At 38.1% G+C, this 12,229-nt stretch overlaps 1 protein-coding gene across 2 annotated transcripts in view; it reads right to left on the reverse strand.

The window, feature by feature from the left end:
- Nucleotides 1–12,229, reverse strand: part of LOC128734055 (bifunctional heparan sulfate N-deacetylase/N-sulfotransferase) — a 266,246-nt gene that overhangs the window by 53,603 nt on the left and 200,414 nt on the right. For both annotated transcript variants that reach the window (XM_053828039.1, XM_053828040.1), the window contains exon 4: nucleotides 11,881–12,084. In XM_053828039.1, the coding sequence (XP_053684014.1) occupies nucleotides 11,881–12,084 (204 nt within the window). The remainder of the gene's footprint in view (nucleotides 1–11,880; nucleotides 12,085–12,229) is intronic.

Here is a 12,229-nt window from a genome sequence, read left to right on the forward strand (position 1 = left end):
GAATTTCGGAATTTTCGCGGTTTTTTACGCGAATTTCGGAATTTACGCGGTTTTTTACGCGAAGGAATCTAATCATTAAGGAATCCAAGAAACCAAGATTGCAAGAATCTAGAACTTCGAGAATCTAATAAGAAAAAGACTAAAAAAAGGTTTTAAGAAAGGTTAAAAGAGAGAACGCAAGAATCCAAATAACCCAAGAACCCAAAAATCTAGGAATACAGGCATCAATCAATTCAAGAATCTAAGTCTTCATAATCCAATGATCCAAGCACTCAACTATCTAAACATCTTCAAAGTCAGGAGCGAAAGAATTCAGCAGTCCAAATTTTAAAGAATCCTGGGATGTAAAATCCAAAACATAAATATCCTGTAATCCAGCAATTTTATAATTGAAGCCTCCAGGAGACAAGAATTTCAGAATTTTAAAAATCAAAGAATCCATGAATCTGAGACACCAAAAATCCATGATTTTAGGAATTCAATACAGTCCACAAGTAAGTAAGTCCAAAAATCCAAGAGTCTGAAAATTCCAAAATTCAGGAATTTGGGAATCGCCAAGGCTAAGAAGAAACCAAGAATCCCAAAATCTGAATTTTTAATAAGTCAGCTGCATAAAAATCTTGAAATACCGGGATTCTACCTTAGAATTTGACAATTTCGAAATTTATTTATTATAAATTCAACAAATTCAAGAATTTCGTAGCTCAATAATCTGAAAAATCCATGAATTCTAGAATCTGAGAATGCATGAATTTATGTATTTAACAATGCAAGAGATCTAAGAATCCACGATCCAAGAATTCGAGAACCGCAAAATTCAAGAATTTACAACTTTCACATCTAAGAAGGCCTAGAATACATATGTTAAAATTGGTTAACATTTGTTTACCGTTATCTTGCTCGGTGAGCTAGATTGTATAACATTTCGCCAAATACTCTTGGCGCATACTTAATTTCCGGTTAACCATAACGCGGAAAAACTTTTTAGCAGAAAGAATTATTTAGTGGAAAGTTACTACGCAGAAATTACCTTTAACTTTTTTCAAAATTTCACGGCGGCAATGTTGGGGCAGAAAAAACATTCCTAAATGAAAATTTTGTGGATACTGCGTTTCCTTTCCCAAAATACATATTAATTAGTATACTGGTTAACAGCCATTGAAGTTAAATTAACTACTCTTTATAAGACAGAATTGTTAAGCCATTTAGTCTTGATTACATCACCCAACTTTTCTGGCCACGGAACCAACTTTAAAGCATCATTGATTTGCAACCTTGTTCTATCTGAAAACCCACAAGAACATTCCGTATGATTTCAGGTAATCCAGCACGCAAACAAACCCAGCTTTTTATTTCGGCCAGTTTCCCATTTATCAGTCTGGTGCTGGTAGCCCCAGTAGCTCAGGAGTTGTAATCCCGAAGAGATGTTTCATTGTCTTCGTCGCCGTGCACGACGAAGGTTGGCCCGGCCCCGAACGGAACACAAAACGTTGTGAACCAAATCCGTACAGCTTAGCAAAATGTTTCCCCTGGCGTTGCCCGGCCGTCCTGTACAAACTTTGCTGCACAATCTCCTCCGGTCGGTTCGAAATCCTCCGCCTAGGATGGGCCTCTACGCTACTGCAGGAAAACAACGGACCAAAAGTCCTTACCAGTTCCAATGCAGCATTTCTCTCGGAAATCGCAGCAAATTAATAAAATACATGAGTTTTCCGTTTCCGGCTAGCTTTTTCGGGATTCCGTTTGGTTGGTATCGACCGGTAACTATCGAATGAAAGGAGGATAAACTGAACTTTGAAGAGTTTTCTTTGTTTGCCTAATGGACCAGATTGCCGCTTCGGGACGGACCAGAGTGCATCGTTACTGAGCTGGCCACCGACGGCCGGTGTGTGGTGCCTGTTCGGATCGTCTTTTGCAGTGAACTGTTTCGATTCGTCGAGTCCTTCTTTAGTTTCTTGATTCAGCGACAGTTGCTACGACACTACGGGCAACCAATGACCAACTGGCAACAAGAGTAAACATGTAACTCTTGTCCCGGCGGTGATGGTTTCGTTGTTTGCTTGAGTAAATTTTCTTCGACTATGCAATGTTGCAACTGCTCCACGGAACAGAGGACTGGCTCGCATTTGGGAGGACAGTCTTCTGTAGCTTCGGTGCTCAGGTTGCAACCTGATTCGAGCGCACAGCATCGGGCCAATTCCCGTGTCTATGCTTTCTGTAATACTGCCTCCAAAATCCAACAACAGAAACTCAAGTGATAGTAATTTACTTTCTGAGCTCATGCAAATAATGATCGGATTAAATAACCATATCCTCTCTACTAGACTACTAGAGACAGCCCGTTGCCAGCTAATAGAAACAGGCTAAACCTACATTTTGAAAATGTGGTGGCGGAAAACAATGAAAACGTGCTTTGCTATTGTGTTTTAGATACCGCATGGTACAGCAGGAAACTTCCGAATGGACTCTGCATGTGAACAACATCGTTTGCACATTTATTACTTCGAAGCATACGCAGGGAATTGCAGAATAAATGGTAGCACACTGGCACTGCCCGGCTGGCGACTGAAAGACTAACAAAGTCGGGTGTTGTTTGTTCAGGCAGGATGATATATGTAGAGTATCTTTCCTAAGTACTTGTGTTAAACTACTGTCTTTAAAAATATTTCGAATTACGGAAAATATTGATTTATTAACATATTTGAATGCTTTCTCTGGAGCAAATGTTAAGAGTTCGTTTTAGAACTGGCTCATAAAATAATGTCAGTCATCGATAACTCCTCTGTAACGGTTAAACCGTTATTAGTAGGTTTTCTTGACTATATTTGGTAGATATTGATGTGCATATAAATATTGCATAAAAAATTAGTTGATGGAACAATCGCCTCGCTTTACGTGCGTTGCAATAAATTAAATTGTGAAGAATTATTTAGTCGAATAAACGCTCGCTAAAAATACTTCATTATAAGCCATCTATAACTTAGATAAGATAATTTTATTTTTACCCTTTTTTGGATTAACTATAACCAAAGTTATTTTTTGGTTCAATATAATCAGCATAGGATAGGTGATTCTGTATAATCTTTACCGTCAATTCTGTTGAAGTTTTGTTGGATTAAGTTGTATTTGATCGAGTGTACATTGACTCAGAACATCTGAGTCAGAAGGAATTTTATCGAAGCACGTGCGTAAGCCAGATAAGATTATCATATTTTTGTTTCTTTTGGAACAATTTGGATGACAACAGTAAGTTTCGGCTTTCTGTCAACCAGGATGCAGTTCTCTAGCTGTTATTAGCAATGCATAGTTTATTGCCTTGAAAAGGGAGTCAAAACCTTCTCTTTAGCAATATAGATGGCAAAATTATGCTGGAAAAGAACCAGTGTGCAGAATGATGTTCATATTTAACGTTTATTGATAGATTATAAACTATAAAACGACAAAGCAACAAATTACAATTAGAGCAAATTCTTGTCAACTGTCAACTGTCCATTATGTACCGCAGAGAGAATTTTAAGGAATCAAGTCGACCTAGAAATAATACTTAATACCATTTAACTCCTTGAAATCAAGGGGAAGGAAAAAAGCGTGTCCATCCCGTATCAAACGTTTGCTATCAATCAATCAATAGTTGGGGGTATCTTTGCCTTGACAGCTCGATTGCCTTCAAGTATGTTACTGAACTAAACTTTCACGCAACATTCAATTGCATCTGGCGGCGAATCGCTGAGCGAAACTCAGTTTATTTGCTAGTTACCAGTGCACAATGGTCCAGAACTGAAAATTAAGTGGAAAGGGGAAACCGAACAAGTAAAATTCTCGCTGTGGGAATGTGAGACGGATGACAGAGTCGGTGGTCCGTAACAAAATTTGATGGTAGACTATAAGATGTCAGACGACCTGGTGGTTTAATAATAACTATAAAAAATATGCCTCCTATGTCTTTGGCAAAGTTATTTATGTATTCTTTAGCTAAAACTTCGTCGAAGAAATTATCCTTCTATCCCTTTCCAATAAAAAGTTATAATGTGTTATGTATTCACAAGCCAAACTGGAACTTAGCCGTTGATTTCACATTGTTTGTCTTTTAAAGTTGAACAACTTTGCTCAACATTATTGGGAGCTATAATGAAACGCTGAGCCGCAATAGTAAGTTTCTACTTAATTTTAGTTTCTGGACCACTGTGCAGTGGCAAATTGCAACTGTGGCGCTGGTGTTTCCGTTAGAGACCAAATTTATTTAAACATGTTGAATCTCAAAAACAAAATATTATACCATTTCTAAGTTTTTAGTATGTTATGTGAAGAAACCTAGTTTTTTACAGTGTTCTCGTTATCAGTGTTGAAAAATTCATAGCAGCAAAAAACTCAATGAGATTTCAAGCACCATGAAATTTCAACCTTGATCGGAAGCGCCGAGCTCACATATGAATTTCTCTTGCTATTATATGCGATGTCTATGTTGTTATGCGATGTGAACCAAATTCAGCTGTGAGCATTTTGCTTAATTCTTCCACAGCTGGCATTTCATACAACGAACCAGGGTGCGAAAGAGAATTAACCGCCAGAGAAAACAGCAGCTGCGAAAAAGCTAGCACACATTCATGAATGAAGATAGCAAACAAATTGGCAGAATTTACATTTTTCCTTCGCGGGAATCGACATTTTCTTAACTAGAAAGTAAAATGCCTAATAAGAATTAGAAAAACATGTAGTTTGAATGTATGGTTTAGTTTAACTTTACGATTTATTTAGAGATTCATTCTCTGACGCTAAGTCACAGTTACGTATCGCACGAGAGAATGCCTATGCTGTTCAACAATGAATTTGTATGTATAGGTGTATAGCTCCGGGTAACAGTTGAAGCAAAGCAGAATATGACTAAGCGGGAAGAAATATGCGTGAGTTTTGTGCTTCTTGCTATGAAAATAGAAAAAAACTCACGCGTGAGTTTTTTTCTGCATAGGATCAAGTTGACATGATTCACAGTTGATTTTGATTTTTGATGAGTTTTGAGATTTCGAGTTTTTAACATCACTGCTCGTTATAATGAACACGCCACACGGTGGTCTGGATTCGAAAAAATGCGGAAATTAGCAACTGGGTAAAAAATGCGTAAGTTTTCAAGGGCGATGTCTTCGGAGAAGTTTAATAATAAAATATAGCACATCTTTCTTCACTATTAGGGTAACCGTGAATTCACCTATTAGGGTTATACGAAACTTTGTTTTTTAATTAAAAAAAAAAATCTCCAAAAAGCTCCAGAAAATACTAAAATAAGCAACTTTGCTGAATACAGTAACCATCTATCTCTTACCGGTTGCGAAATATAATGAAGTGTTAAAAAGGAGCACTTAAAAATCAATTATACTCAATAACTTTGCACACGATTTTTTATTGCTTTCGAGTGTTCTACAAAGTTATTCAGTGTGCTAAAATACACATTTTCTCTGGAGACAGTTGACGCATAAAAATTTCGATGATACAAATTAATGTTGGATCTTTAACATTATTTGGTAACAGCAAAATGATGCTAAGTTTTCGGTAAAATTTCACCGAATTCGGTGTTTTCTTTTTTTAGTGTACGCAGGCTGTTGGTTGCTCACGAGTTGTTGGCCTCGTGAGCGGGCAGTGCAGAAAGACGCTACGAAGCTGTGCGTTTGCGAGTATGTCGGCAGGAGAATGTATGCACACAGTACCAGCGGTTGTTTGTCGTCTGCTTGCGTCTGTGGCGTAAGCGTTGGATGCTATGCTTCCCGTAAACGCTCGCGTGAGAGTGAGTATCGTTTGCTTTTTGCTCGATTAGCAACATTGCTTTTAATATTTTTTTGAAACGGCGGTTCTACAATTGATGAAGGGACGGTAGGGGAAAGTAATGAAGAATTTTTGAATGGAGGGAAAAGAATGGAAAGGTGAGGGGGGGGGGGGGTTAGCTACGCTTAATAAGTTGTCGTTGTGACTCCTACCTTTTGTCCAATGCTGGAAGGTGCATGGGTCGAACCAAGCTATAATCTGAGATTATAACCGGAGTTGAGCCTACAACACCCACCAGGGCATGTGGCTCGCTTGTACTTGTACTTTAAAACCATAGATGTGCTGGACAAAGGGAGACTGTGCAATCCCCCTTATTAAGCTAGCGACATGGGTTAGGTTATTAGACACAAATTGTGCCTCTCCTTCCGTCTACTGCAGAAACCACCGACTGAGAAGTTTAATCTACCGTGTTTTTGCTAGCGGGCGACGACACTATGCAGGCCCTTGCGACTTACAAGGTACTGCGTGTGACGCTGCTCGTCTGTCAGCGTGTTAGCCGCGACTCTCAGCGCGGCTTTTCGGAGAAAGGCTCCGTTCCTATGAAATAGACCAAACCTCGTGTTTTAGTCTTGACCTTGAAATGCGGTCAGGCATATATTAACCCCCCCCCTCACCTTTCCACTCTTTCCCCTCCATTCAAAAATTCTTCATTACTTTCCCCTACCGTCCCTTCATCAATTGTAGAACCACCGTTTCAAAAAAATAATATATGCCTGACCGCATTTCAAGATCAAGACTAAACACACGAGGTTTGATCTATAACATTGCTTTTACAGCCAAAAATTCCCGGAAAATTTTATATTGAAGTCTCAGTGGTTTTAAAGACTACAAAGCTGTTGATATTTGTTTGGGTTTTGTGCGAGAAATAAAGAAAAAGAAATACCGTGACCGCACATAATTGCGATCAGCTCCTAATTCCGATCACTCAACCTAAATGGTTAATTTTTAGAAAATTGTGCCAAAATCTGTAATGAAAGAGTACGCTTAGTTATTGTGCTATGTGTTTATGTGTCAGTTGTTGAAAAATGACTGCCTTTGGGGCACCATGCACTTCAAAATAAATTAAATTCGACAGGCAGAAGCAAAAAACGCCATCAAAATGTATTTTCTTAGCCGAAGTGCTAAGCGCACGATCAAATTTGCTAAGATCATAGGAGCGTGAAAACATATTACCTTCTTCGGTATTCTATGATAACTAATAGATACAAGCATATATAACCGTTTTGTATCAAATTTGGCTGAAAAAATGCTGAATTTGCGGAATTTATTCTATTAAAGTAATTGATCGGAATTATGAACATAATTTTTTTTCTGCTTCTAATTCCGATCACTATATCAAAGTTATAAACTGGCAAAATGCAAGCTAACGAAGTTACTATTTGGATTTTAGGATTGATTGCAACATGATAACATGGCAGGATTATCGAAATTTTTTGACGTAGGACTACGTCTTACGGCAAGGTGTCAACCAAAAATTTGGCGTTAAGCCACCGTCACGAAAGAATGAAAAGTTTTGAACGCTAATAGCTCTTCCAATTTAAAACGGATTTTGATCATAAACGATGCAGCAATTGTATGGCTTTCTTGAAAAGATTGTTTGCCAATCGCTAAATAGTGAAAATTAACGAAAGCTTTCAAGCTAAAAATTCTCCATACATTTTCCGTATGATAGTCTTGCTTCCCAGGCACGGACGACCATTACACACACCAAGCTTGTGGCTGATTAGCATAAGCAAGCATAAGCATAGGCACAAGCATAGGATTCCGCCCGTGTGCTGCTACTCCGTTATTGACCAGGACCGATGAAAATTGCAAAATGATGGCTGGAAAAAGCATGCTTAGGACAGCGCACTGTTCCTTTTTGTGCAACCTTATCAGATCCCTGCGTGCTGATCAATACAGACGCCGATCACGTCCGAATGCGGGTCCTGGTGGGATGGGAAGGAATGTTAGTCCAATACTTGTTGTTAATAAAGACAAGGGAATTCTCTGCATCTTCACAAGCATCAAGCTTGTGGCTGCTGCTGGTTCAAGACAAAGAAGCAAAATAAACTTGCGTGTTTTTTGTTTACTACAGAGCACAGTATAGCCTAGGTGCTACATTCCGATTTGATGGAATTTTGACCTTCTGTTTTTATACGACAGACTTCGTAGCCTGTAAGAATACGGGACAATTGTGTTACAAATCCTTTGACTCTTTCAGTCGAGATTCGAACATGTGACGTCTAGCTTCCTGATCAGATGATTCTAGCAAAAATCTTACTGAATTGTTGCTCAAGTTCATATTTCTATCAAACTTTGTTATAAATGTTTCTACCAAGATTCTATCTTGTTCTGTTACTTATAAAGCGCTTTGTCACAATTAGATTATACAGCAAGACAGAATACTGATTTTTGTTACTCATATGGATATAAACTAGATAAAATTATATCATAATCTATACCTACAAAAAAGGATTTCTGTCTGTCTGTCTGTCCCTATGTTCCTTATAGAATCGAAAACTACTGAACCGATCGGCGTGAAAGTTTGCATATAAGGGTTTTTGGGGCCAGGGAAGGTTCTTATGACGGTTAGAGACCCCTCCTCCCACTAGGAGGGGGGCTCCCATACAAATGAAACACAAATTTCTGCATAACTCGAGAATTAATCAAGCAAATGGAACAAAATTTTACATGTGGGTGTTTTTGGAGACAAGAATTTTTTCTATGGTGAATTGAGACCCCTTACCTTTTTAGGAGGAGGGGCTCCCATACAAATGAAATACAAATTTCTGCATAACTCGAGAACTAATCAAGCAAATGAAACCAAATTTAGCATGTGGGTGTTTTTGTAGGCAATTTTTTTTCTATGGTGAATTGAAACCTCTCCCCACTTTAGGAGAGGGGGCTCCTATACAAATGAAATACAAATTTCCTCATAACTCAAGAATTAATTAATCAAATGGAACCATATTTGGCATGTGGGTGTTTTTGGAGGCAGGATTTTTTTTAATGATGGTTTGACACCCCTCACCCCTGTGGTAGGGGGATAAGCACTATCATACAAATAAAACAGAAATTTTTGCGTAACTCAAAAACTAATCGAACTCGAGAAATTTTTGACTTTTTCATAAAACATTAATCAATAACAAGACCCCCAAAAACTATCAATAGTAACATTAGATAATTCAGCGCGAGACGGCCACAGGCCGCGAGTGTTGCCGGCGACCTGCCGTCGGATTCGCCGGCCACTGCGGGGAGACAGTCCCCCGTAGAGATCACCTCTATCTAGGTTTATTTATTTTCCTAGATCTACTGACCTCTATTACGTTCCATCAGTTGGGTCACCCCTGCGAAATTGTACTTTCTACGAAAAGATTTTCCGTGAAATGGTACATCCCGCGTAAGGTTTTTCGCGAAATAGTATTCTGCGAAATTCTCTATTCCACGTTATGGTCAACCAAGAATTGGTGTTCTGGAAAAAGGTATTCGGCGAAATGGTTTGTAATGATGGCGAATATTTAAATGCTATCCGCTTTATTTTATCAGGCTAAGCATTGGGGGAGTTGTTTTCTACTTTACTGTGAGAAAAATTTGTATATTGAAACACCCATGAACTCCCCAGAAACTTGCAAAACTCAAGATTGCGAGAAAGGTCATCCGAGATTCACGATTTATGTACAACACAGTTTAATTTGTGGCAATACGAAATTTGTCGGTTCAGCTAGTTTGATATATTTGTGATATGCCTTGAGCAAATTTTGTTACAACTTTAGTGATTTCAACTGCTAACGAGACCAAGTTTATAACAAAACGCAAAGGAGACTTTGCTATAAAATACTTATTATCTAGAACTCATCCTGTTATAAATTTGATATATTCATTTGAGCGGGTTATTAAACCAGTGCCGTACCTCCAAGCCAACTGAAAGGCTCAGACGTTTTGCTTTTCTAACGCTGCAAACAGCGCAGTATGAACTATCTTATTAATGCGTGTTCTTTTAATATAACAATAACATATTATTTTGAGGACTTAAGTTTTCTCCTATAACTTTGTTAATAGCTGGATGCGTGAGGCAAATTTCTTTGCTGAAATACTCCGACTTTGGCACTGGTAAAAGTATTCGTTTTTGATATCACAAAATAGCTCGCCTTCCATAAATATGGTACAGCAAGATAATATTATTATTATATTGTTTATTTTTTCGCACTTTACGCTATTTTACGCTACACATGTACTAATATGCTGTAAAAAGTTTTCTTTAATATTCCAGGTTTCTTCGTGAAAACCAGCCTCACGTAGTTCTACGCCAACTACGCAGTCATGTCTGGAACACAACCTTTCTGATTTGATTTTTACTATTATTTATGATCAAAGCTTTATGAAAATGTCGAAGTGACCTAATGTTATTGTAATTGTGACAGTTGAACAAAGATAAAAGAAGTGGAAAGTTTTATAATCCGCTTGCCGATCTTTTGAGTACACAAATTTTATGAATATTAAGCTAATGATAATAACGATCATTAACGCAAGCAGAAGACGACTGGTAGGGGGATTGTCGTCAAACTACATAAAAGCAACACATTTCAGATCCATATGGTACGAGTTGACAAAAGTTTTTTGCTTTAACAGCTCATCATGACGTGATCGGAATTAGATACACCTGTGATCGGAATTAGAATCACCCCTTATAATTGATGATCGGAATTAGATGCACTGATGCATCATACTAAGATGCATTTTTTTAACTTTCGATAAATAATTTAGGCATTTTAGTATTTTTCCATGAAACATAATTGAAAATACTAGCTAAAGACACATACTGTGTTAATAAATATCAAAGCTATATTTTTCAATAGGGACTCAAATAAGAATCATGCCTTAGGTGATCGGAATTACGTGCTTTCACGGTAGTTTTGCTTTTGTTTATAAAGCAAATGGGCCTAAAAATCACTTTTAGTTTTGTAGTTACGATGAAAAGAAATCCAAAGAAGGTTTGGAAGATAAAAAAGGACGAAAATGATGATTTTTGGGATTACACTAGCTCAAAAGAGGGTACTCCAAGTACCTAAAATATAAGCACGGGTCTAAAATTTTTAGAAAATAAAAAAATTGCACAGGTTTTGGGTAAAATCTGAGCCATTTTTAAATTTCGGTTCTTTCCGTTTCGTGGATAACTCTATTAGTGGGAACGTTTCGATTCTTATTAGCTCCTACGTCAAGGCCTTACATGGCCGTAGACAAGTTTCGAAACTTCGAAAGTTTTATTTCAAATTTCGATTCTATAGTTTTTTTGCCTATTTTAATACTAATATTGTAATGATTCTACAGTTAATGGATGAATAATTTTGTCGAAATTCAGTTCGGATTTGAAGAGCCGCAAACCGCCTAAATTCCCAAATTTGAGTAAAAATAGTCCCGTAAAAATTGACTACAGTGTACAGTGAGTGCAAGGGGTTTCCAATAAGGTGCATTAATTTTCGTTTAAGGCTATAATTTTAATGGCATTGAAAAAACACTGACAAATAGCCATGATTTAACCGCCATTGAAAAAATACTAGCAAATGGAATGTATCAGCAGTTTTCTTAACAGACATTTATATTTTCCCGATCGTAAAATTCGGGCTCAACTAGTAATGTAATACCTAAAAATGTTGTTTAAATAAAATTCGAAGCTAATCATCAGAATATCTTCATATATATTCATCTCCTTTCCCATATTTCATACGATGTCCAACATAGGATGACTTTTCTCATCGTTAAAACTCCATTTAACTGTAATGAACAAGCAAACTGTAATCGTATCTACTATCCCTCAAGCGGTGCAAGATTTTACTTACTTTCACAACCCAACCAAAAGAGAACAACATTGCCAAAGTTCGTAAGAGTTAACTTGATTGCAATCAATATTGAAACCGGAACCATCCTCACCGACCAGAAGAGGGAGGTGGATACATGCCCTATAGACCGACTGGAGTGTTTCGGTTTCCTTCCCCCGAAACTTTCTGATCAAACAACGTAAAAGTTAATCTCGGAAAACACAACAATCCGGCACTGGACGAATGTGTATGTAGTACATATACTCACTTGATCCGATTGTAGACGAGCAGCTCGGCAATGTCCCGACCGAGCCGGGAGTAGGTCGTTTCGACAAACACCAGCACTTTGGGGTCGATTCGTAACCGGGCCTCGGACCGGTGGTCCGGCGCCGGGGATGACTCGATGGGTGCCTTGCCGTTCAGCATTCGGCAGTGGATGAGGGGTGCGGGCCGAGTGTCACGGTGCATAAAGCTGCAAAAGATAATGGAACGGCAAACAAGAAATTTGTTAGTACAGTTTTCAGCTAGGAATTAGCGTTAAATGGCTCCGACCGAGTGCGAGTGCTAGTGCGAGTGCCAGTGCGGGAAAACCAACCCGTCGGATGGAAAACTTCATT

This window comes from Sabethes cyaneus, chromosome 2 (genome assembly GCF_943734655.1).
Source record: "Sabethes cyaneus chromosome 2, idSabCyanKW18_F2, whole genome shotgun sequence".
Classification (NCBI taxonomy): Eukaryota; Metazoa; Arthropoda; class Insecta; order Diptera; family Culicidae; genus Sabethes; species Sabethes cyaneus.